At 28.7% G+C, this 27,675-nt stretch overlaps 4 protein-coding genes across 11 annotated transcripts in view; all 4 read left to right on the top strand.

Moving 5' to 3' along the window:
- The first annotated feature begins 1,007 nt into the window (after positions 1-1,007).
- On the top strand, positions 1,008-3,482 carry LOC145187915 (uncharacterized). Its single transcript, XM_090075715.1, has 2 exons — positions 1,008-1,519; positions 1,987-3,482. Exons 1-2 carry the CDS (start codon positions 1,489-1,491, stop codon positions 3,351-3,353), a joined length of 1,398 nt encoding a protein of 465 aa, XP_089931841.1. The 5' UTR covers positions 1,008-1,488; the 3' UTR covers positions 3,354-3,482.
- Positions 3,483-10,052: 6,570 nt separating this feature from the next.
- LOC149892850 (uncharacterized) lies at positions 10,053-12,804 on the top strand. The gene is made up of 2 exons (XM_090076722.1): positions 10,053-10,100; positions 10,573-12,804. Exon 2 carries the CDS (start codon positions 10,586-10,588, stop codon positions 12,635-12,637), a length of 2,052 nt encoding a protein of 683 aa, XP_089932848.1. The 5' UTR covers positions 10,053-10,100; positions 10,573-10,585; the 3' UTR covers positions 12,638-12,804.
- Positions 12,805-12,916: 112 nt separating this feature from the next.
- LOC149892849 (uncharacterized) lies at positions 12,917-16,153 on the top strand. Its single transcript, XM_090081590.1, has 6 exons — positions 12,917-13,146; positions 13,515-13,733; positions 14,327-14,407; positions 14,756-14,997; positions 15,616-15,775; positions 15,969-16,153. Exons 1-6 carry the CDS (start codon positions 12,951-12,953, stop codon positions 16,151-16,153), a joined length of 1,083 nt encoding a protein of 360 aa, XP_089937716.1. The 5' UTR covers positions 12,917-12,950.
- Positions 16,154-21,772: 5,619 nt separating this feature from the next.
- The window catches only part of LOC145187217 (putative ATP-dependent RNA helicase DDX60), a 58,762-nt gene continuing 52,859 nt past the window's right edge, over positions 21,773-27,675 (top strand). For 6 of the 8 annotated variants that reach the window (XM_090082417.1, XM_090082456.1, XM_090082448.1 and 3 more), the window contains exon 1: positions 21,879-22,099. In XM_090082417.1, the coding sequence (XP_089938543.1) occupies positions 22,016-22,099 (84 nt within the window). In that variant the 5' untranslated portion in view covers positions 21,879-22,015. Of the gene's footprint in view, positions 22,100-27,675 lie in introns of all 8 variants that reach the window. The other 2 variants (XR_016450906.1, XM_090082434.1) reach the window with 1 other exon arrangement.

Raw genomic sequence — 27,675 nt, 5'->3', positions numbered from 1 at the left:
TCTTTTTAATTTTGTCAAAAGATTATAATGTTATTATAATTTTATTATCATGATGCTTTTATATTTTCAAGATATCATTATATGTTCAAGATATCATTATATTTTCAACATATTGCTATATTTTCAAGATATTATTATATTTTCAAGATATCATTATATTTTCAACATATTATTATATTTTCAAAATATTATTATATTTTCAAGATATCATTATATTTTCAAGATATCATTATATTTTCAAGATATTATTATATTTTCAAAATATTGTTATACTTTCAAGATATTATAACATTACACTATGTAACACAATTTTTGTCCTTGGATTTAAAGTGTTAAATTTTAATTGCTTACGTCTAAAGACTGTGAAAAAATGATTACTTTGAGAACAAACTTTGATCAAAACACAAACAAAGAAAATGCTTATTGTCAAATTAATAAAATTTCACCTGCAAAGTTTAAAAAAACGGGAATAAATTAAGGTGAAGTTTATTAGAAAAAAAAAGACCTGTTTTTTCTGTTATGCTTCATTTTTATTAATTTCTAACATGTTGTTTTCAATAAAACATAATCTAAAAATTTCTTATTTTATTTCAGCTGTTTAAATATACGATCCGAAAAATCTTATTACTAGCTTGTTAGATAACATTTTTATTTGTGTGTGAATTGTAAATTTCAAACTTTAAAGCTTTACAAAACATTAAAGCTTTACAAAAGTTCAAACAAATAGTTTTTTTTATGAAAGTGTAAATCTGAAAATCATTTGAAAACTAAAAATATTTTCTGAAACAAAATAAGTTCAAAAAAATGGGCAATAGATTTTTCTTACAAAACAAAATATTCCTTTAAAAGAATATCTCAAGCCTTATATAGTGCAATTAAAGCTAATATAGATAGAAGCTGATATTAAACCTGCAGCTGCATTGACAAAGACTTTTGTTAACTAAATTGTGACTTGGGTGCTAATTTTATCCATCATAATGATTTTAAAAGCATTGCTGAAGCCATCCAACGGCATCGCCCCCAGTGTCGTCGGCCATAGTAACTCAGTACACAGTCAGGAGGTTGTATTTATTCAAACTTTTGCATTCCTGTGTAACAATAGAATGAATATCTTTTTTAATATGCATTTTTTGATTTCAAGGTATCAGCCTTCAAGATGTCAGACTTCAAGGTGTCAGACTTCTTCCTGTAAAATATCGAACTTAATTTAAAGCTTTACTCAAAAATGAAATATTATAATTTGATGTTGATAGGTTATTTTCTGTTTACCGAAAATGTTTTTCATAACAGACAGTCTTCTAAACAAATAGGAAAAAAAAAACTGTTTATACATCTGCTAAATTTTTTCTGAATAATCCTCCATCTCATAAATCTGGTTAATCTGAATAATATCAGTAAAAACACCTCATTATTACAATCATTTACAACATCAACTTCCAATTTAAAAAGTTTTATTTTACTTAAAGTACTCTTTAGTTATTTTTGAACATGTGGACAATAATGCTGCTCTCGCTTTTAGGTAGGTTTTTATTTTCAGGGTTTTTTTTCTAGGTTTTGGCCCTGTAGCCAGATTCTTTATTGCATTATTAAACAAACTGTTTTTCAGTTTGTATAGCAATGCAATAGAGTGAAAATTTTTACTTTCTATTAGTGAGATTTAGAAGGATAAGTTTTTAAAATCATAGCTTGACAATGTGGCACGAAACCGCCCTTTAAAATTTTAAAAACCCGACACAAACCAAGTAGTCTTTGTAATCCACCTATACCAGTTCGTTTTCAATTTTTATGTTCTTAATTCCATACGTATCCGCACGCCGTCAATTATTTTTGAAAACTTGCGCTTGATTCCAAATTATTCATGACTTTACTTTTAAACGTGGCTTATAAATTCCATTGATGCAAAATTATACAACTTCGTTTTCAAAACAAATTTTTATTATTAAATATCAAAATGAAAGACAATTTAACTTATTTTTGACTTTTTAGGAATTGCATTTGCATTTGATACAAAAAGCTGGATGAGTGAAGTTGATGGTAATAAAAGACTAAGTCAATTGGCTATACCTGGAACCCACGACTCTGGAGCATACGATACACCTGGAGATATTGGAGAAGCCCAAGATTGGAATATAATGCAGCAGTTGGAAAACGGGATCCGATTTCTTGATATTCGTCTCAGCGTTAATTTGGCAAGTAACGATTTTGAAATTCGACACGGAAAATTGATGTTAGGCAGCTTCAATAATTTGGTGATGAATAATGTCAATAATTTTCTAAATAGATACCCACGTGAAACCATTCTTATGTCTATTAAAAATGAAGATAATATAGACGAATCCAGACTTGTAAGAGACTACCTTCGAAACAGTAATCATAAATTCTTTCAAAACAAAGTTACACCGTTCACGACATTAGACGAAGTTCGTGGTAAAATTGTTCTTTTCAACCGTTACAACAATGATAATAGTATTGGGATTCTATGGAATTCTATCAAACCGAATATACAAGACGAATACAATTTGGACACAGAATGCAAGCCTATAATAGGCTGTGGTCCTTGGATTGGTTTGGATTATCCAAAAAAAGCGCGTCTGGTAACACAACACTTGGAAATTGCAAAACAAAATTATGGTAGAAATCTTTTCTTTATAAACTTTGCGAGCGCAAATTATAATGGAATATACATTGGAAATAATGCAAAAGTTTCTAACCAAGCAGTGAAAACTTTTTTTGATTCCAATTTAAAAGTTGGAGTCATTGTACCCATGGACTACCCAAACCGTCAACTAGGTGTTATTTCAAGCATGATACATGATTCAATCTATGGAGAAAGCGTCACCTTAATTATGAGCACACAAAATGACGGATTCTTTGGAACCTGGGGAGAAAAACAAATGTGTCCTCCTGACCAATATGTATATGCCATGAGACTTCGAAGTGAACCTAATCAAGGAGGTGGTGATGACACTGCTTTGAATGCTGTCGAATTATTTTGCAACGATAAACAAGGCAGTCGTTACACTGCTATTTCAAGTAAGCAGGGACCGTTTGGATTGTGGTCTCCCAATGTCTATTGTACTTCGTTCTCTGATCCAGTAGTGGGATTTAACCTTTTAATTGAACCTCCGCAAGGAAATGGCGACGATACCGGTGCTAACAATCTTGTTTTATATTGCAATGGAGGGACTTTGTTGTCTGCACAAGTTCAAACCAATTTCGGTGCGTGGCAGCCGGTAATCCGGTGTCCCTTAGGAATGGCTGTTGCAGGCTTAATCACACGTGTAGAAGATAATCAAGGTAGCGATGACGATACAGCGTTTAATGGAGTTAGAATGTTTTGCAAGCCTTACTAGTTTTTAAAAGTTATTAACCAATCAAAGGTTAAACAATATTAACTATAGTATCACAAAAAGTTACGTCTGAAAATTGTTATGTATTCATGTAAAAGTTACACACAAAAAATCTAATAAAACCTTAGAAGCTGTAAGTTTTTTTATTTGTCTCTTGGTACAAAAATAAATATTTCGTCTTGATCAAGTCCGCTAGAAAGGTTTTTCATGACAACAGAGATTTTTTCACCTCCAACGGTTTCTAAAAAAAAACGTCTCACAACCACAAATGTGCTTCACGGTAGCCATTTAATTATAACAAGTTTTATTACAACCTTTCATGAAAATGACTTAAGGGTTATCAGCATTAAAAAGCTTTTTTTGGAGTAAAAAACACGAAACTAAGTGTAAATTAAAAAAAAAACTACGCTTATCAAACCTAGTTGACCTAACAAATTAATTACTCTCCTTACACCACATTTGATAAAAATTCATTGTTTAGTGTGGTACATGGATGAACATGCATCGGTAGTTTGGTAGGTATCTTTTAACGCACTTTACAAATCAGCATAAAGCAATAAGGAAATGGAAGACATAATACCACACAATGAAGGTATTGGGATATTGAAGGTTATGAAGGTTTGCAGAAAGAAAATGTAATAACCCCAGATCAAAGCACTGAAAATAATGCAGAATTCACTATGAAAAACGGAAGATGCGAGCTTATGGTACCCTGGAAACAAAATACACAGACAGATAATAGCTATGCGATGACATTAAATCTTTTGACGAAAATGGAATAGCGTCTAATTAAATACAAAAGTCTCAGCAGTGACTATAAAAAGATTATCAAGTAATATTAGAGAAAGTTGATAACGAAATCCAATTTTTGGAACCTAAACATTTTCCAGTTATCCATTTTTATAAATCAGTCGCTAAAATGAGAATCATCATCGATGATGCATAAAATGTTAAATCAGTTAACAACGTCACTTATCAAGGTCCCAAACTTTACCATAATCTAGAGAAAAAAAAAGAAAAACTAACTGCTTGATGTAAATAAATTTTTAAGTTGAAAAAGGCTCGTTAGAGTGACGGGATGGATGCCTAGATTCCTAAGCAACTTTCAGTCTGAAAGTAATTTACGAAAAAAAGATGAAATAATAACTGATGAGCAATAAGAAAGGGAAACTGAATATATTGCTAAATTTAACTTAATTTAAAAAGAAAGTTTTGAAGAAGGATGGACCAGCTAAATAGAAAGATGTTTTCAATAATAAGTAGACATATTTCTTTAAAGCCACAATTAAACAAAGAAGGTTTGATATGTTCTTTTAGTAAATAAAAAATGCTGAATATCTGTCTTATGATGTGAAATATGCGAATATTTTGCCAAAAAGTCACGTAGCATAAGAAATATGCTCGAAAACTTAAATGTTTCCAATCACACTTGTCAAAACTTGACAGAAAAAAACTACCCTTTAATTAAACAAGAAAATGAGTATTTCACTGCAAACAGATAACGAGCGGAAAGGAAATCGCAATTGCATCATAATTGTGTAAAATTTTAGCCGACTGCAGAGCTTGAGGTTTGATTCTAGCAGGAAAAAAATTAAAATTTAACTTTATTAAAATAACATTTATATTTTACAAATACATTGTAAAGTATTATGTCAGTACGAGAACATAATTCTTTTTTGTATAAAAGGGATTTAGTTCATCTACAGCGTCTTTGAACATGTTCAATTTTGCTCCGATGAGTTTAATAAACGACGGCATAAGTTCGAAGCTACAGGTTAGTTTGGTTGGTAATTTAAATATTTCTCTTGAGAGTTATCCGTGGTTTTTTTCGTTTTTTTCTTCTTTTTTTTTTTTTTTTTTTTTTTTTTTTTTTGATTATATTTAAATACTATTACCAACACTATTTTTCGTTGACCAACCAAAAATAGTTTTTATTAATTCTATCAATATTTGTTTAAATATTTGTTGGTTTTGTGTTAATTTAGTCAGTTATACAGTATTGTGAAGAGCTGTAATTATAATTGAATAAAAAATAGTACTTTTGGCTGTATACACCTCAAAAAACGCAAAAAAAAATGTGAGTTTCAGATTAATTCTTGCAGATCATTATTTAACTTATAGGTAGAGTATCCGAAAAATGCAAAAATGCATTTTAAAGTTGCACAATTAGGTAATATATCATCTTATCAGTCATCTATTGGTTATATCAAGAAATACATAAAGTGATCTTTTCATAAAGTTATCACTATATGTACAAGTGTGCCTTGACACAAAGATCGGTTTCTAAATTGGCATTATCTTGGGATGAAAAAAAAAAAAAAAACACTTTTTCCTGATTTACTTTAAGCTGTTTCTAACACATCAAAGGAAAAGACTGCCCAAAATAAACCGGCGAGATATCAAAAAGATTTTAGGCATTGTGGTTGTAAATCTAAATTACACTAGAACTTTTCCATAACACTACTAGTTTATAAGCATTGTTTTTTGTTGTGGAAGTGAGGCTTCAGAAAGATTTTAAAAAAGATTCAGTGACTATAATTACGGAACCATGTAATGATTCTCAAAAAAGAGGAACAGCAATAAAAAAAAATTCTCATATCTTTTAATGAAAAGCTGCCACTATATCATCTGATCAGCTACTTGCTTAGATGATGGATACAAATTTTTCGAACCATAAACATTTTGCGCCAGCGATAAAGCGATTAAGTTATTGTACTGGAACTATATTGTTGGGCTAGCGATTAAGTTATTATATTTTGCGCCAGCGATTAATCTATTGTACTGGAATTATATTGTGATACTGGAATTACAGTTACAGAAATATCAGCTGAAATTCCACTCCAGGCTCTAATTGACCTAAAGGTTAAAAGAATATTTAAAGTTGTAAGTGTTTGCAAAATTCAGTCTCCGTTTTATACGGGAATAGTAGATAAGATTATAAAACGGGACTTGTCGGATTATACGAAATGTCGGATTAAAACGAATTATAAACGAGATGGGTCTAAATACGACGGTTTAAACAAAAAATTTTCTGAAGAAAATCAGACACTAATTTATTTAGCATTTTAATGATGTCACTTTTTTCAATAACATTGCGATGATGTCACTTTTTTCAATTTCCTATTTAAGGGCGTACTGCTCTGGTTTCCTAAGACCTTACGTCTTTAAATAAAAAATCAAAAGAAATGCCGTCATCGCAAAAAAAAAAACATTTTAAAAAATATTGAAGAAAAACGGTATTAAAATCTCCTTTCGTTTTAAGTTTTACGAAAAAAATTTAAAAAAACCGTCCTCTTGAAAATTTCATTATCTATAGAGATCCTACGTTAAATTTCGATAAACGAATTATAGACTCATTCATAACTTTATCTATTTACATTAGCATGTGCCAATTTATAAATGGGGCAACTTTGAGGCGATGGGGTGCCTTTGAGTAAAGCATGAAATGAGACATTAAATTCTTAATATAAAACGCTATCAAAATTCGGAATGCTGTAAAATCATATATATAACATATATGTATAACTAGTTCTCCGAATAAATAAACGTATGCAGTATGAAATTTTTTATTCCCTTCATGAAATTTTTACACTCTGTTTTACCAGCTTGCAGTGTGCAGCAAAACTATTCTAACATTTTATGAACGTTTTTGATAATTTCCAGGTGTTTTAGCTGGTGTTTTTTTGTCTGGTGTTTTTTTTGTCTGGTGTTTCTGGTGTTTAAATAGTGTTTTTTTTTGCAGGCGTTTTTTTCCTAGTGTTTTAGATTACTCTTTCTGCATTACTCAACCCGTTGAAAAAATATCAATGTTATGAATTGTGTTAAGCTAAACCAAAGCCTATCCCTGTCGGAAATGCAAGATGTATTTTTTTAATATAGTTTTCCTGTCACTACCAAATAAACAAAGTAGGGATCACTATAAAAAGATATCAAATTTTCTCCAATGAAAGAAAATCTTTAAAAAGTTTCAAACTTTTTCACCATCACTTTTATGATTTCTTAACAACACTTTTCAAATATACTGATGACACAACAACAATTCAAAAGATCTTACAGCTTTATCAAATAGTGGTTTAGCTCAACCCATTTTTTCTGGACGTAAATGTAGTTTTTCCAAAAATATGGAAATTTTGAAATATGGATACCTTGAAATATTTAAAAAGCATAAAAAGAAACCAAGAAAATGTATTTTTAAAAATGTTTCGGAAAATTTTATGATGTTTTAGATTTAGCAGAAAAGAAAAGTTTTGGCTGCATTAAAGTGAGAAATAGATTGTTCAATAGTTAATGAATGTATGAAACAGACTGTGCAATTAAATTGCATGCATCATTAAAATGAATCATGCAATTGATTGAAAATAAATCAATGTGATTATTGCTAGAAAAAGGAGAAAATTGCATTATCAAAGTTTAATAACAAAGTTTTCATTTTTCATAAATATAAATTATTAATCATAGTACCAAATATACTCAAATGATATCATTCAATAATTCAGAATATAAACGGCTTAACTTTTCTTAGGAAATTTGGTTTTCACTTTTGTAGAAATATGGCTCATCACTTTTATTGTCCATCGGGTTGGTTTCATGGTTTAAAAAATTGCAAGTCACAAAATTGCAATTTTTTTAAACCAAGAAACAATGAAATGAAGCAAACAGTTTAATAATTTTTGGACGTAAAGTCACACACACACACACACACACACACACACACACACACACACACACACACACACACACACACACACACACACACACACACACACACACACACACACACACACACACACACACACACACACACACACACACACACACACACACACACACACACACACACATACATATATATCAGTTAAATAAATTTATGCTTGTTCAACCTGGTACTGATAAAAAAAAAAATGGTTGAATAGTTGAGAAGTTAAACATCGATTCCAGAATGATTAAATAAAATCCTGCTTCTGTTGGAGAAGAAAAATATTACTACAGATAGAAAACTGAGATCTACATGTTCTTCGATGTTTATACATGCTATTTGATATTTATACATGTTCTTCGATATCTATACATATTGTTTGGATTTATACATTTTACATTTGATGTTTATACATAGCTTAAGTATAATCACCGTTTAGAAAAAAAATATAAAAATTTGTTAAAGTGATCTAATTGTATAAAAATCACATTCATTTTATGCATCATTTAAACATGCAATAAAACTATAAATTGCTTAAACTTAAATGTACTTTTAGTTTATATAAAGACAATCATCAAACTTAGTTATCTTGAACTGTATACTCTCACCAAGCTGTCGAATAAAAGTTTCTCTCACCCTGTATGTTGGGTGAGTGAGAAGATATAAAAGGCCAATGTATTAAATATCAAAAGACATTGAAAATCATTCTTTTGTTAATTACAAATGTACGAACAGTGAGCTGAAAATAAGATAGGTCTCCCAGCTAGCACACTTACGTTGGGCCAACGTATGTAAAACCATCGCGAACGTCGGCTGTTTTTTCCAATGCAAAACCAACGTTGATCCAATGTCATATGTTTAATGATGAAATTAATACCGACGGAACTAAAAACAACTGGAAAACTTACATTGGTCCAACGTATGTTTTTACATCGCAAAAAGTTAATAGCTTTTACGATGTAAATCCAACGTTGATCCAATGTATTTAAATTGACTTTGATTCAACCAACGTTGAATAAATGTATGTTTTTACATTGCAAAAAGTTTATTGTTTTTACGATCTAAACCCAACGTTGATCCAATGTAATATATATTGATCGTGAAAACAATAAACATTTTGCGATATTTTTAAGGGAAATGTGTGTTTTTTTTGCTTTGTTTATTAATTTTTTGCCTCTTTTTTGTCAACTTTTTGCGATGTATTTTCATATGGATGATCGACGTTGATCAAATTTATGTAAAAACATCGCAAAAAGTTGTTAGTTTTAAAGTCCTTTATTCGTAAAATTAGCTTTTTTCTGTTGCATTCATATATGGATGCAATGTTAATCGAATCTATGTAAAAACATTGCTAAAGGTTGTTAGTTTATATATTAATATATATATATATATATATATATATATATATATATATATATATATATATATATATATATATATATACATAAACCTGCTTTGTAAAAAACAAAAACAAAAACGTAGTTCTATTAAGTACTTAATTTTACATAATATAAATTCTTTTATATACATTCCAGTGTATACTATTCAGACATCATTTTGACAAGTAATGCGTTTCCCTGTAGGTGCGAAATCCGTTAACCTATTTTATTAAGGCTTGGTACAATGTGTTATATTATGAGCAATATGTTATACATTATATTATGTTAATATATTATATTATATTATGAACAATATATTATATTCATAGCAGCCGAGAGAAATTTCGGGCCCCGAGGAAGTTTTCTTAAGGGGCCCTCATTATGATCAATTATATACCCAGGACCAAAAGAAGCGTGCTCTGGTCATTGAAAATTAAAAATAAAAGTTAATTAAATCTTTTAAAAGTCAAAACTATTTAAATCTTTTAAAAATTACTTTAAAAAATTATTTGTACACACACGGGGCTCCGGGAATTTTCCCCGTCCACCCCCACCCCCCCTCTCGGTGGCCATGGTTACATTATGTACAATGTTATGAAATAAAAAGAACAAATTAATTCAATAATTAACCACGTGCTCTACTTCCTTAAATAGGACGTTAAATTGCTTATAAAGGTAATGTTATTTTTCATAATTAATTCACAATTTTTTTATTATTTTTAATTTAAAGAAAGTTAGTTTTTTGTTGGATGAATATTAAACAGTTGATAAAATGGTAATCTATTCATTGAAAAGGGTTAAATTTATTACTTTTTATTATATATATTTTGAATTGAAAAAAATACACCAAATTTTCCAAAGCTACTTTCAATTTTATTATATAATATACCAGTTATATTATATTATACAACTTCTTTTTGAAGTTTGCACACAGGCAGGCACAAATACTTTGTACTTTATATATTATAAAAATAATAATAAAATGTATATTATATTATATTATGTCATATAAATTAAGTTTAATAGATATGATATAAACGTGTCAATAGATATTTTATAGACTTCTCTCTATATATACATGTATATATTATATTTACTAAAAATAATTTCATATAGTTTAATATAGTTTATTAATGTATACTTATAGTCTAACAAATATAATGAGCATTTCTTACACTACAAAGCGTCGGAGAATAAAAAATCAGGTTGAGAAAGATATGAATGATATTTATAATGAAAGCAGAGCCAGTTTTGTTTGTAACCAATCAAACCATATGCAATTGAATTCTACATTCATAATGGAATCATTTGTCAATCAAAATCATTTGGAATATAACACATCCTCCACTTTTTCTAATTTTTCTGACCTTGATGATAATTATCAAGGTTCTCAACAAAATGAATTATTTGATGATGATATAGATGACCTAATTAACGATGAAAAAGCCTGTAATAATCAATATGCAGAAACTTTATTTCATAAATGTAATAGTAAAAATATATGTGAAAAGTTAGGTCAATGGTCTGTCACATATAGTATTTCACAAGTTGCTCTAGGTGCTCTCTTTCCTATACTAAAAGAAGTTGTCCCCTCTCTTCCAAAGGATCCTCGCACTTTGTTAAAAACACCCCACAAGTATGATTTAAAATTGTTAACAGGTGGTGGTGAATATTATCATGTTGGTTTAGAAAAGGGTATTCGAAATATTCTGAAAAACACATTACCAAAATCAACTCATTTAGAATTGCAATTCAGCACAGATGGTTTACCTTTATTCAAGAGTAGTAGCATTACTCTCTGGCCAATCCTGGGAATGATCAAGAATGTTAATGATAAAGTTTTTGTTATTGGGTTGTTTTGTGGAAAAGAAAAACCTGCTCATGCTGAAGAATTCTTGGATGATTTTGTTACAGAAACAAGTAATTTACTACTGAATGGTATATGTATTAATAATATTCAATATTTTATCAAAATTCATTCATTTGTGTGTGATGCTCCTGCGAGAGCATTCATAAAAGGAATAAAGTATCATTCAGGCTACAATTCTTGTGAAAAGTGTATTCAAAAGGGTGATTATTTAGGGAAAGTAATTTTTACCAAAACTAATGCTCCTTTGCGTACTGATGAGTCATTTAGCAATATGATTGACAGTGATCATCATGCAAAACCTTTTCCTTTAAATTTACTTAAAATTGGTGGTGTTACTCAGTTTGGATTGGATTTTATGCATCTCGGCTGTTTGGGTGTGATGAAACGATTTCTTTCATACTGGAAAGGTCCAGTTGGTCCTCTTAAGGTAAGACTAGGATCAAGAGATGTTGTAAAAATATCGGATAACTTATTATGTTTAATTTCATATATTCCTATTGAGTTTGCTAGAAAACCTTGTGCTCTAAAAGAAATTCTGCGATGGAAAGCAACAGAGTTTAGACTATTTTTAATGTACTTAGGCCCCTTTGTCCTAATTAATATACTGCCTACGGATTTATATAACCATTTTATGCTGCTATATATTGCAACAAGAATTCTTGCTAACCCAAAAAGTATAAACTCAGATTATGACTACGCAAATAATTTATTAGTACAGTTTGTTAGCACTGCTGCAGATTTTTATGGAAAAGAATGTCTTGTTTATAACGTACATTCCTTGATTCATTTGGCAAATGATGTTAAAAACTTAGGTTCTTTAGAAGAATTTAGTAGCTTTCGTTATGAAAATACGCTTGGAAAATTGAAGAAATTGATACGTAAGCCTCAATCACCAATCCAACAGATATTAAGAAGACTCCATGAAAAAAACATGTTTAAAGAGGATCTGATCTCTCTATTTCCTATATTGAGCCATGAACACATCGATGGGCCGCTGATATCTAATTTAAAGGGAAAGCAATATAAGCTTTTTCAAAATAGTCTTTGGAAAATTAAAGTATCAGATAATAATAATTGTTTGATATTAAAAGATGGTACAATAGTTCTTGTCAGAAATGTAGTTAAAATGGATAATGAGATTTTTTTAATTTATGAAAAGTTTTTATTCGTATCTGATGCATTTAAATACCCATTACCTTCTTCTAAAGTAGATATATACATGGTAAAAAAACTTACGAACAAATTGATTTATTCCTGTCTAATTTCAGATGTGGTTACCAAGTGTATGTTTTTTCCTTATGGTGAGGAATCATATATAATTATTCCACTATTACACAGTTGAACAATTAAAATATTAAACAAACAAAATATTGATTATATATTTATTTAAAGTATTATTTAAAGTATTTGTAATTTTGTTTTTTAAGTATAAAATATGTATAACCAATGTTCTATTTTTTATGTGTTAAAGGCTTTCTAATTAAGGCTAAATATTTAAAAATCATTATAATATAAAGTAATTATAACAATTAATGATGATAGAACTACTAATATATTTCAGTATATTATTAGTAAATGTATAATTTTTTAATTAGGTAATTATATTTTAATAATGTTTATGCATTTGATTTTGTAATAGAAATCAATAATATAATATGGAATATGCTATAGTTTATTTTGAAAAAGAAAACTCAGTAGCAGTAGTACCGATTAGCTGGATTTCAAAGGAACCTGGCTCATGTTATTGGCCACCATATAGGGCAAATAGATTAGAAGCTGCCACTAAAAATAAAGAAATGCCTGAAGAAAATTGGGAGTGTCATACTAATACTCGAGTTTTAAGACGCTATGGTAAGTACTGAAACATAAATTTAAAATGTTTACAGTTTATTTTAACACCTATTGCACAATTATGATTTTCTTTTCTTAACAAAAGATATAACTTTTCCAACTAGACTGATGTTAGTGGTTTGTTGCAGACATTATAAAAATATAAGCCAATATAAAATTATTTTTAAAATATTTTTTTAAAATTAATCTAAGAATTTATTTATATTTTTTTAAACAAGAAAGTTTTCTAGCATTAAAATTGAAAGTATATATTTATATTAAAAGATAAATTGGAATTTTGAAGCTCATATTCAATTTTGCTTGTTTTTAAAACATGTTTTGTAAACTTTATTTTCTTTTATTTTAAATATATTTAAATTTACTTAAAGAAACGTACAAAAAAGCCAGAAATAATCTTCATAACGCTGAATTGGATACATCTGCTCTTGATTCTGAAAGTCCTGAAAAATTTGACAGAAAACGAAAAAGTTCTGTAGAACATATTGCTGAAGCTGCTCATATGAGTTTCATGCCAATGTCATGCCCAACAGTACCATATCCTTCAATTCCGGAACATATGACAGGTTTAGTTGCTGTAACTGACAAAGGTATTTTAATTATTAAATCAGTTTAGATCTCTAAACTATAAAATTCAGTTTGTACTGAATTTTATAGTTTTATACTTTTTAATTAAATTTATAATTACTTAATTTATTATCTAATTATTATATTATTATTTAATAATATAATTAATTAAATAAGAAGTAAATAAATCAGAAATCAGAATTAATTATTAATCAGATAATAAAGTTTATTTATATAATTGTTTAATTATTATCTAATATATAATTATTTTATTATGTAATTTATAATAATAATTAATTTGTTATCTAGTAATTAACTTTTTATCTAATAATTATATTATTATCTATTAACATAATTAATAGCTAATAATATAATTAATATCTAATAATTATATTATTATTTAATAATATAATTAATATCTGATAATTGTATTATTATTTAATAATATAATTGTTATCTACTAATTTAGTTAATATCTAATGATATAATTATAAACTAATAAATTAATTATTATTTAATAATGTATTCTTATTTTATAATTATATTATCTTATAATTATATAAATAAACTTTATTATCTGATTATTAATTAACTCTATTTTCTTATTTATTTAAAGTCCATACTACAGATTTACAAGAAAGTAAAAGAAAGAAGAAAAATATCAATAATATTGACTCAGTCAGTGTTGCAGGAGTAGGTAATAAAATTTTGATTACATACATGATAGGGTGGATCTTTTTTTACCAATTTTTTATTTCTTATAACCGAATGTCTGTAAACATTCACTATAACAAAAAAAGATTATTTTCTTGATAAAATCAAAATTTTATTTAAAATTTTTCTTACTCCATTTTATCTTTTTGCTTATACTACATTGAAAACTTTAAGACATTCTCTTGTCTTATATGTTCTAGAAGTAGCACAAGAACAGTTTCCTTATGTATATTATTAAGTTTACTATTATATTTTCTTTACCTTTTTCAACAACTTAAATTTAGTTTAAACTGGTCAATGTCTTAGTTTATGTTTTTGTTTTATATTTTAGCAGAACTATCAGGTTCAGTCACCAGTGGTACAATAAGTAAAGTTCTATCTCGTCTTGCTTCAATTCAGGTTGATATTAATGAAATTAAAAAAACACAAGAAGCAATCCTAAATACTATGCGAAATATGGTACATGTTGATATTACTGATTTACCAGATGGCATTAAGTTGCCTATTAAAACAGAAAAAGAACTTAATGATTTAGAAGAAAAACTTGGTTGCAGGGATACCTGGACCGCTTTGGTAATCTAAGAATGTTTTAAAAATATTTAATTTGAGTAAATACAAACTCATGTATATATATACATTATAATATTAATAATATATTTATTATATTGTTTATGTGTGTATATATTATTATATTTATAAGAGTTTATTTGGGGATGACACTTTTATATGGATTGTGGTGAGTAAAGTATATAAAATATGTATAAAAGCTTCCTGATGATCCTGTCAAAGGAGAAACAGCTTGTTGAAGATAGATACTTAGAAGATTTTACTAATTTATAAATATATATATAGTTATAAATTAGTAAAAAGACTTATCTATCTTCAACAAGCTGTTTCTCCTATATATATATATATATATATATATATATATATATATATATATATATATATATATATATATATATATATATATATATATATATATATATATATATATATATATATATATATATATATATATATATATATATATATATATATATATATATATATATATATATATATCACTTGCGGGTTCTCCCTAAATCAGTCTATGAATGTACCATTTATATATATTTATAAATATATTTGTATATAAAATATAAAATTATATAAATATGTAAATAAAATATATAATTTTAATCTTTTCAGAAAACGTATCTCGGAACTACTGGCGGAAAGGATTGTGGCTCTACTACAAGAAATATTTTAAAAAAGATATTTGATAACAAAGTAGCAATGAAATTAAATTTTGCAGGACGTGGGGGTAAGATGGGGATTAAGAGCTTGCAAATAACACAAGCTATAAAAGGTATATAACTATGTTTTTTTATGTTTAGAGATATCAGTATATACTTTTATTTTTCTACTTAATTATTTCATACTTTTTAGTATATAAGGCATACTTTTAAAAATAATTATTAACTTCATTAAAGTATTACCTTTTTTAGTCTAACTTTGATATTGTTTTTACTTTTACTATTTGGTATTGTCTTTACTTTAAGCTGCTGTCCATCTTAACAAAGCAGTAAAATCAACCGATGCGGATATTGAAGAGGTGATAAAACAATGGCTGAGATATGCATGCGATCGTGATAGCGGAAGGAGGGCGGGAAACAGGAAAAAACTAAAGAAAAAAATCCTTAATGAACAAGAAAGCGATGATTTTTATGAGACTAGTGATACATAATTTGTTTTCTTTTGAATAATATAATCTTTACCATGTTAAACGGTGTTCTTTCTGTATATAAGTATTGCCTTTAAGCTAAATGGTTTATCTATAGAATCTATTTAGAATGCGACGCCCAGGGCGCTGGTAGTGCTAAAACCGGCACTGCGTCGAATCAAAATAAAATACGACGTTGATTCAACATAAAATACAAATTTGAATCAACATAAATATAACGTTGAATCAACATAAATACAACGTTGAATAAACATACAAAACAACGTTGGATCAACATAAAATACAACGTTGGATCAACATAAAATACAACGTTGGATCAACATAAAGTACAACGTTGAACAAACATAAAATACAACGTGGAATCAACATAAAATACAACGTTGAATTAACATAAAATACAACGGTGAGTCAACATAAATACAACGTTTAATAAACATAAAATACAATGTTGAAACAACATAAAATATAACGTTGGATCAGCATAAAATACAACGTTGAATAGGCATTATATACAGCACTGCGCCAACGAAAATCCTACACTGTACCGACTTAAAATAAATGTTGTTCCAACGTTGGATTTTTGTTGTTGACGACGTCGCATTTGTAACCATAATGATATAAAAACAACGTTGGCAACCGACGTTGGGCCAACGCTCCGCGCGACATTGTTCTAATGTTTTAACAACGTATAAGTGCTAGCTGGGCTGTTAATAAAATGTTTTGCTTAAAAAAAAAAAAAAGGGGGGGGGGGTGAATAATTTATCACTCATCGATCGTTTTGGGTTGTACCGAATCTTGTCGCGGATTTTTTTGACGATTTTACCCGAAGTTGCAGTTTTTGGTCTAAACCGTACGCCGCGGAACATTCAGAAGACGAGCGATCTCCGATGCTTTCTTTTTCTCTTTAGCTAGCCTTTCGATTGCCGGCCGCAAATCTCTTGATTTCGTCATGGAACCTAAAAACTTCAATATTAAAACATATTCAAAGATTAGAGAAGAGCATAAATAATGCAGAACAATAAACGGTATGCTTTATAATAAGGGAAATAACGTTGTTGCCATTGGAGCGCGGGAACTTTTTACGCACCCTGTAATGTATTGAAAGAGCGATTCGTAAAATGAAAATCTGTTTAGCGCTAAGTGATTTGTGATATCAAGACTCGCTGCCCATAAACGACGTTGCAGCAAAGTAATCCGGTCAGTTAAGACCGGATTACTAATAGATCAGCTTAAAGAAGCTTAAGAATGGGAACCTTTGTATTGAAATTTTCTCAGTGTCTCTCATTTGTTGTCCAAAGATAACAGAACAGTTGAAGGGAAAAGGCACATGACAAATGCCCATCTTACAAAGCTCAATATTTAAAGCATTCATTACATCAATCAAAGTGATTTTCTCCGGGCTACTATAAAATTTCTATTATAACAAACCACAACTCTTGGTCCTGCTAAAAAACGTTTGATTGACAAGATGATAAAAATAAAAAGTCCCTATTGGACTTAACCGCTGTAAATAGCCAAGCATCCATGGTAATGCTCATTGAATAACGTCAAGTTGTCTCATCATGATTTTTTTGTGGCTCCTAATCATAAACTAATACCATTAAGTGGTTCTATTCTCGAGAATGATATATACAGCTTGTTGGACGCACGCTTTCACCCACTGAATGGAATCGAGTTGTCTAAAGATGACAAACACTTTACTTACTAGTCTACTTATCAAAACATTTCATTGAAACACTTTAGCGTCTAATTGAATCAAAAAGTAACTTCTAAAAGAGTTATTATATGAGTTTTCCTACTCGACGTTGATGCAAGAAATTATCATGCAATGTATTTGCTCCAATTTTGGCTTACATTTTTTCTCCCTTAATAACACTTCAAAACGCTTGTTGGATTTCACTTTCGTTAGGATCACTAGTGATCGTTACCAAAAGAGAAAAAGAGCACCTACGAGCAGTAGGAGTAGTAGATCGTCAACACCGTGAATTGTTATTCTTGATGGAGTTTCAGGATATGGTGTGGGCTTTAATAGACGTCGTTCAGTTTGATAATTTTGATTCAATGGTCATTGTTGAAACTGACTTCGGTATCCAATAATACAGATGAAATCCAATAATACAGATGAAATTCAATAATACAGATGAAATAATCCAATAATACAGGTGGAATTGATCTACACTGGTCGGATGAAAGTCATGCATTGATAAAGTCAAAACTCTCTCTTTTTTTTTTCGTTTTAAAGGTCTGTTTCAAAAGTTATTTTTTTTAAACACTCGTTTTATAAATAGAACGTCGTATTACTGTGTTCCTGTTCTATCCTTTCCACTTTGTTGTTATTTTTGGTGTTTTTAGGGTAGAAATGAGGGTTTTGTAAACAAGCATAAGAGCCCGTTTCACGGGGACTGGCTCGAGGATTAAAGTTCGCTTTTTTTCTTTATACACTATTTAATGTAACTCCTAAAACTGACTCCCCCTTTATTCCAAAATTCTTGAACGTAAAATTAGGTTCAAATCTGTGTTTTGTAAAAAAGCTTGTAAAATTTACGTTAAGAAGTTGTAAACAAATATTCTTTCTAATTACTGTTCTGACCGCCTTTATAAATCAGTAAAAAATATTTTTTGACCAGGCAATCTCGTCTTAAAACAAAGTCGCGAATAACAGTTGGACGAATGAACCTCGAGAAGCTGTGTTTTGTCTTTAAATTTTAATTAACAGTGATATGTGTGATAAAATTTATCCTAACTTAGTTATCTTTATTTCCAAAATGAGAACAGTTAACTTAATCCCTTTTAAACTCTTTAAACTCTAAAAAAATTTTGTTTTTATCTAAGAGCTCTCAATACGGTCCGTAATCATGGTATCGAAGGAAAGTAGTTAAAAAATTATTTCTCAAATCTTTAATTTTACGAAAGGTGGTGTTTTAGAAATAAATTAATTGTTTTAAATGGTAAGAAAATCGTAACATAAATATTAATATAATGTATTTTTCTAAGTCTCAGTACTTTTCTAGTCAAATCTGATTATTTAACGGATAATTATTTACATCTGGATATATAAGACAATTATTAGACATTTATTATATTAGACGCATATTAAAGCAAAATAAATTGTGATGAAGAAGTTATTAAATGATCGAACCACAAGATGTTTTGATGTATAAGCACGTCTTCTAGTTTTTAGTCTTCTAGTTTTAAAATTTAGTGTGCTCATAAGAAATTTTAAACAAAAAAAAAGATTATCCTTCACAACGGTTACGTGAGGCGGTGATTGATTATAATAAACCTTTAATCTGAAAGAAAGAAATAATTTATTGCAATCAACAAAAAAAGGAATAAGGAAAAAATGGTACATTGGTTTATCATAAACTCGCAAGTAAAAAATAATATTTGTTATTCGAACAATAATTTGCTTTAATTTGTCACGCAGAAAAATCTTCGAATGATGGCTTCGAATGATCACTGAGTTGTGTCTTTCAACAATTTGGTGTTTCAGCAATAGCTAACTCAGGTCTAGATGGTTAACGCTGGTTTAGATGAAAAACTTTACTCCATCTTTGACACAATACTATATATGGGTATGAATTGGCACATCAAGTTTTTAATCAATTTTGATGGGAAACTGGATTGCTCAATAAAACATTTAGAAGAAGTAAAATAGGATCTTCCATCAGCTGTAAATACAGCTATTTTAGCTAAATTAGCTATTCACGAAAGTTTAAACGATTGCAAAATTTTTATCAAGTATGTTTGGTTTTTGTTTAATAAAGAAAAACTGTAAAATAATATCGACTTAACTTTTTTAATTTATTAAAGAAAAAGTAATTAGCTTTAAAATGAATATGAACATGTTATAAAAATTTTAATATTTAATTAGAAAAAAACTATTACAAAAAATCTTATAGGAAAAAAAAGAAGCACAAAAGTTTAAACGAATTGCAACATTCGAACAAAAAATGAAAAAAAAAGCCAAATTAATATTTGAAGTGTCCTCCTTTGTTTTTATAGCAAAGATAAACTCGTTTATGCATTGATTCAACTAATTTCATGCACATCACGCGAGGTACCTTCAGCCAGTACTCATTCAAAAGTTGCTTTAAATGCTGAGTTGATTGAATTTCATGGTATGTCAGTTGATTGTCTATCCAAGACCAAATATTTTCAATTGGGTTGAGATCTGGTGATCTAGGGCACCAGGGCATCACATTGAACTTTTTTTTCAAAAAATATTCTTTGATTGAGTGTGCTGTATGAGCTGAAGCCCCGTCTTGTTAAAAGATGAATTGCTTGCTTCTGCCATACAAGTGTCTGATTGATGGAACTAAACACGTTTCCAATGTGTTCTTGTAGGTGTATTGATTAATTCGGCCTTCATACAGCTCACAGAAGCCTATACCTTTGTGAGAAAAACATCCCCAGATGTCAACCGAACCTCCAAATCTTTTGTCATAGATCCTTCCCTTGCGGTTTACAACTTGAAAGTTAGCTTCATCACTCCAAATAACTTTTGCCCACTGTTCTACAGACCAGTCCAGCCTTTCTTTGGACCACACTCGTCGTTTACGTTTATCCGTGATTGAAAGAGTAGGTTTTTTAGCAGCTATGTACGTTCCAATACCTTTGTCCGAAAATGTTCGTCTCACGAGCTCTCTGCTAACTTTTGGATTGTTTTTTGACTCATTGAAGATTTGCGCTAGCTTTTTGTAGCTGAGTCTGGGGTTTTCTCTGCTCTTTCTGAATATACCATTTTTGTCACGGTTGCTGAATTTGGATGGTCTCCCAGTACGCGGCATGTCGGAGACGTCCTTGGTAAGTTCCCAGCTTTTGATGGTTTTTCTAACGCAATATTCAGAAATGTTAAGTATTTTGCCTATTTGAACGTTTGTGTGATTTTTTGTCCGCGCCATACCAATAACTTGCCATTTGATGTCAATAGAAACTGATTTTCGACCCATTTGCACGCAATTGAAATTAATTTGAAATTCACAATATTTTAAGTTGATTTTTAATGAATTAAAAGCTTCCTGATGATGTTGTGATGAATTTTTTGATTGAAAAACTACTCAATTATTTGCTAGTTAATTGATAAATTCGCTGCGAAAAAAAATTTCGCAGCGGATTTATCAATTAATTAGCAAATAATTGATCCTAAATAAAATCGTTTAAACTTTTGTGAAACCTCTTAATTTGTATCACCAACCTTTTAATGAAATTTCTGAGTAAACGGTAATGAGTCAAAACCTACTTTTTTTTATTCTATTAACAAATAGCCTATTTCCAAAATTGGAAAAATAATTATTTTGATATCTATTTCCGTTAGATTTTTATTCAAGAAAAACCGAAGATTAGATTTGAAAATTCTGCAATCGTTTAAACTTTCGTGAATAGCTGTAGATAATATTTGTGTGATAATATTAGGCCTGACTAATGTAAATAATTTAAACTACGAACCTCAGTCTTTTCAGTCAAAAATAAAAATATTCCCACATGGATTTACCATGATTCCTGTAATGAGCAACTGTTTTCTTCGAAAAGTTCAAACAAACTCTCAATAATTTAATATCCGTTAATGAATATGTGAATCGGGTGAATGGCTTTAAAAGCAGAAAAACATTTTTCAATACTGATTGAAATTTCCTTGTAACTTTTCTCAAATAGACTTTTATACGACATAATGAAGATTTAAATTCTAAATTTAATTAAAAAATATTTTCTTTAAAAAGTTCTATTGCCTTAGAGATATTTAAAGAAACTGGACTGCAATATCATTTTGTCGTTTTCTTTTGATTTATGTATGATACATCTTTAAAAATTTTTAAAAAAATATAGCATAGAACCGCTTAATCACAATTTTGTGTGAATTGTAAAATGCCCCGATCTAAGTGCCGGAAATCGATGGCACCTGAGTTACCAAAACCAACTTTGCTGGACTCAAAGAAATCTAATGGAAAGGTATTAAATCTTTTATATTTTATTTTATATTTTGATAAATTTCAAATGGTATTTCTTTGTTATATTTTTTTTTTGTTTTTTAAAAGAAGGGTTTTGATTAATGCGTTAGACACATATAAGAATGTAGTAATAAAAAGTAAATGAAGTAAATAAATTTAATTAAATAATCGTAAAAATGCAAAATAAAAAGTATATTTATATATATTTAAAAAAAAAGTAAAGTTCCAAAACTAAAGTTACGTTTTTTGACACACACACACACACACACACACACACACACACACACACACACACACACACACACACACACACACACACACACACACACACACACACACACACACACACACAAACACCTAAAGTAGTTGTGTTACTGTGTGATAAAAAAGTTCATGCGATTTCCATATCAAAATAATCTTATCAAAGTTTTAAGAATTTATATTATTTTTTTAGATTCTATTATTCATCCTTTTTTGGAGTCTTTTCCATTTCTAATTTTGCGCATTAAGTCTTTCCAAGGAGGGGGATGGGGTTGTGGGTATAAAGCGCTTGTTTTGTTTAGCATATTTCATTTACTATGATGTCACTGCTAGATAAAATACAATTCATCGCGTGTTCGTAACATTAATCTCAAAGATAATATTTAATTTCAGAGAAGCTGTTTAATAAATTTAATGTTAACTTGATGTAATAAATGTATACCTTTTTTATTTATTTTAAAATGATTTAAATTACAATTATACTTATACGATAAAACATTTAATTATGTTTATATTAATTTAGCGTAAAAAACCCAAATATTCACTCATTTCTCCTTTGACCTATTCTTTTATTTAATAGCCTTACAAATGACCCTAAAATGGCCTTATATAGGAGAAAAGTGGTTTGCTTTAGCGTACATCATGTACGTTCTAGATTTTTTACATTATTCATATAATAGATTTCCAAAGCTAGAACCATTAGAAAGTGATGAATTTAAGCATGTTATCTCAAAAATGAACTTAACATTAATTGGTAATATAAATAAAAAAATAATAAAGCTTAAATAAAACTTACTTTAATAAACCCTTTGATGAAAGTGGGAGAGGACATGTTTTTGCAGATGTTCCGCTTTTATAAAAGATGTGACAAAAAATCACCTTCAAGATAATTGTTGAACTTAAAAATGGAATAACAGTAGATAAATATTTCTTGAAAACTATCCTACATTTTGATAATAAGAAATTGAAATTGCATCCTAAACTTAAAGAAGAACATCTCACCTGCAAAGGTTCAGAACGTCAGAGAGTTAGACCTGCCGCACAAGTTCTTTTTTATATTACAACATCAGTTCTTAAATACTGATTGTAGAAAAATAAAAAAAACAACTGAAATTGACCATGTTGAAGAAACCAATTAAGAAACGTCGTATAAAATGAATCTTTGGAGTCAAACCTGATGTCCGAAAGAAAATATTAGAAATGCCTTGTGCCAAAATGATATCCATGAGTTTATCAAAGAGACAGATTGCAGCAAAAAAGTTAAGACTAATTTAGACAAGTGTCCTTATTTCATCACAATCCTAATCCTAAACATTTATAATTACTAATCTCAATAATATGGAATTAAATAAATCCTTAGATAACAACTCAACAAGGATTATCAAGGAAATATTTTTTTTCTTAGATATTATTATGTGTGAAGCTTTTAGTTTTAGGAAAGAGTGCTTATTTAATTGTGGAATCAGCTTCAGTTGATTGTAACAATGAACGGGATGATAACTATTTTAAGAACTTTATTTCCAGCAGTATCTTCAAAAATATACCAAATGATTTGAATAAAATCAATAATGTTTATATTCCAATTCTGAAATACAAGATGTAGAGAAATATACTAAAAAGCTTAATGACAAAAATACAAAAATGTAAAGAAATACACTGAGAGTTTTGATGAAAAAATTCTACGAGACCATTTAAATGGCTTTTCTGTCTTTCTTATGGTGAATTAACTAATCCTTCAGACGAGTTTCTGAATTTTATTATGTAATTTTGGAAGACATTTAACTATATTCATGGAAATCAAATTTATCATCGAAAAAAGTAATCTAAACAACAAGAAAATTAAAAACTATATGTAATTTAATAACAATTTGCCTATCTTATTTAAAGTTAGTTAACATATTTTTTATGATTATTTCATTTTTATTAAGGGTTTTTCCTTATTTTTACTTGTACTACCAGGATTTATTTTATATTGCATACTCTCAGCCTAATAGTGACGTCACTAAAAAAGATCAAGGCAACTAGGAAAACGCTTAGGCTGTACGTAAACAACCTAGACTTTTTTTTAGTCGCCTTGGTCCCAAATATTGATGAAAATTAATAGGTCAGTTGACCAGTTACTAAGTTGAATCTATTGGCATATAATATCATTTTAGGTGCCAGTTGATTTTTATAGTATCTGAAACAATCTTATTTCTTCTTTAAGCATACTGAGTCCAGGTTTTGAGAGTTAATTTTGGTTAATTTTAATTAAACTGAACGGTAAGTTGTTAAGAGACAGCTGCATTTTCATAAGGATGTTTAAAAAGAGTGTGCAAAGTTAATAGTTAATTAAAAGAGGACTTACTTGGGACTATATTTAAGCTAATGTAATGCTACATTTTTATTTTTCCAATTCGTTTTTTATCAAAACGTCAATTTTACCATCTATAATTTTTTTTCAATTCAAATTTACCATCTATAATTTTTTAGGTACTTTTCTGGTATTCAGAGTATTAGGTAGTATTTCTCTCAAAATATTCCAGATATAATAAAGTAATTAATATTTATCCTTGCTAAAAATTAGAAAATCATAGTTCTTATATCAAGGATACTTTATAAAATTTGTTTTCATGTTTCTAGAAGAACCATACTTTACACTGAAGTGGGATTAGTACAAACTTAATTTGAACTCATTTTTACTTTTAAGGCCTTAAAATTCACTTTACAATAATTCTCTTAAAACCCATTCATATCAAAACAGACCGTTTAAATTATACTCTCTTTACGGTGATTTAAATAAGTAATTTTATGAACATCTTTCTATATTGTTTCTTCTGATAAAAAGTGTTTAAGATAAAAAGACTAAATGAAAAAATTTATTCTACTTTTTACCCTGTCATTGTTTTTGAAAATTAAAATTATCGACTTTAAGATTCCATTTTCAAAACTTTTTTTTAGCATTTAAGAAAACTGAATATAATTTAGACTTAGAAAGTAAAAAATTATTTCCTCAAAATAGTTTAGTGAAATAGTCTAACTGTTTTGTAACACATGAAAACTAAAAGGATTTTTTTAAAAATCTTTATTATTTATTTCATTTGCTAAAACCTCACAATCGCCATCAGAAATAGGAAATGGCATTTTGACTTCAGCTGTTTGCTCATTCTGTGTGAAGGTTTTAACTTCCACCTCACCTTTGGCTTATCGCTTCAATTTTTTTCTCTTTTCACCTCCCCTTTCTCTATGAACCCTCTTAAAGCTTTCCACTTTCTAATTGAAAGGAAAAAAGCTGATATATAGAAATTTTTTTGTGTTTGTTTTTACATCACTCTTTTTACATGAATTTCAAAATGCTTTTCGAAAAGAACAAATGAATTGTCTTTCGATTTTAACTTTTGGTCAATATTTATTGCTATTTGTGAAAACATGGCAATTGTAGATTTAACAGATCATGTTGAGTACACTGCAAAAAACGTTTTGTGAAATTCACAAAAAATTTGGTTACTTTAACAAAACATTTGGTGAATATTTATGCACCAAATGTTTTTGTTAAAATAACCAAATTATTTGGTGAAATTTAGCTTGCAGTATATTCACAATAAGCACAGTTAATCATAATTATAGTGACATTAATAAATTTTTGTGTTCTCTTGAAACTACGATGCCTAAGAATTAATAAAGCAAAAAAAGTGGCTACAAAATCTCGTTTTTTTCTCCTAAACCAAACGTATTTGGTTAAATTAACAAAACAAGTTTTTGCAGTGTAGCAGTAGGTAACAGGAAAGTTATATAAGTGAACTAATGATAAGTTTTTTTATGAAAATTAAAAAAGTTAAAAAATTAAATCAAATGGGCAAATTCAATGGATTTAATGACAGTTATTGAACGGTGCCGAAACAAATTTTGAGGGTCTTATTCATTCATTAAATTTATAATCAAACTAGTTTTTTTTTGCATAAATGAAGCAAGCCAAGGAGAATCATTTCACAGAAAATTATACCACCAAAAGAACTATGCACAGTACCAGCAGCACATAAAGGAACTAACAACTATTAAGTTAAAAAAGGCATTGAGAATATGCAAACTAAACAGATCCATAAAGTTAAAGATTTTCTGCGTGATTAACATAAGAAGCTTACATAAGATCAAAATTAATTCGAATTTAAAAAATCGTTTATTAAAAACGCGGATTGAACGGTTGAATCGCAAAAAATAAAAACACTGTTATAACCATAAAATAAAAAAAAGGATTAATTTGAACATCAGAAAAAGGCAATGATTTAACATCACAGAAAGTCCTTTGGATAGTTTCAAATATTCAAATTGAAATGACGAGTTTTGTTCGTTGTTGAATGGGGAAAATGTAAAGACACAAGTAACATTTATAAGATATTTATATGTTTAGTGGGGGATGCAAAAAATTAGCCGCACTTAATTTTTTAATAAAATAACCAACAAAAAAACGTCTGAAACTCATCTGATAAAGTTAATAAAACAGTTTTGGTAAAAATGCATATGATATTATTGTATATTACATATAATAAAAAGAAATAAGGATTTGTGAAGAATTTTTTAAGTTTTCGCTGTATTAGTACTAAATTGACCACCCTTTTAAAAATTTAATGACAACTAATTTTTTTCACTCAAAGAAACAGTTTGGTCGTCAGGGTCAAAATTTTACTGGGGCCGCTTTACCAGGTTCTTTTAAATCAAAAATACAACCACTGATTTTTATTTTTCCCAAACATTTAATTTATCAACTTTTATTGAATTCACGGACCATATGTTAGCATTTTCAACAAACTTAACTTTTAAAAATATAAAGTTGCCCTTTCTAATTAGATCGGATTTTGTAGAGAATTTGATTATAATGCTGTGGAAGCTTAATTACAAACAAAATATATTTGAATAAAAAAATCCATAAAACTTCATAAGTTTACTAATTTTTCTTAACCCGCCATTTTTTTTATCCATAATAATTTAGGAAATAATGCATAGTAAAATTTAATGCTTGAAAATATGCATAAAAAACTATTAAAATGGCAGCAGTTTCAGGTGGACAAGAGGCATATATTTCACTCACAAAATTCATGTGTAACTTCTCAATCAATTCAGCAATAAATGTAGAAACCTTTCTGAACTTTTAATTGCAAAGTGCTGCTTAATTTTGAAATGAAATATTGATGCAATCATGTGACAACTGTGTGCAGATTTTAGCGGCTTTGTTTGTTGATACTTCTGTAAATGTCACCTAGTTTCCCAGCCAACACGGATTGCTGGGTCCCATATGGGGTCTTGATGGGCCAATACATGGGAGCCATGTAGAATAACTAT

The sequence above is a fragment of the Hydra viridissima genome, unplaced genomic scaffold (assembly GCF_058129835.1).
Source record: "Hydra viridissima isolate aposymbiotic clone 2 unplaced genomic scaffold, HvirCarnegie_v1 scaffold_1, whole genome shotgun sequence".
NCBI classification, from domain to species: domain Eukaryota; kingdom Metazoa; phylum Cnidaria; class Hydrozoa; order Anthoathecata; family Hydridae; genus Hydra; species Hydra viridissima.
The sequence above is the reverse complement of the archived record's forward strand: the minus strand, read 5'-3'. Positions and strand labels throughout refer to the sequence as shown.

Coding starts and splice junctions, on each gene's coding strand:
- LOC145187915 (XM_090075715.1), top strand. CDS start 1,489: ATGTGGACAATAATGCTGCTCTCGCTTTTAG. Junction 1,520..1,986: donor AATGCTGCTCTCGCTTTTAG/GTAGGTTTTTAT, acceptor TTGACTTTTTAG/GAATTGCATTTGCATTTGAT.
- LOC149892850 (XM_090076722.1), top strand. CDS start 10,586: ATGAGCATTTCTTACACTACAAAGCGTCGGAGAATAAAAAATCAGGTT.
- LOC149892849 (XM_090081590.1), top strand. CDS start 12,951: ATGGAATATGCTATAGTTTATTTTGAAAAAGAAAACTCAGTAGCAGTA. Junction 13,147..13,514: donor TCGAGTTTTAAGACGCTATG/GTAAGTACTGAA, acceptor ATTTACTTAAAG/AAACGTACAAAAAAGCCAGA. Junction 15,776..15,968: donor AATAACACAAGCTATAAAAG/GTATATAACTAT, acceptor CTTTACTTTAAG/CTGCTGTCCATCTTAACAAA.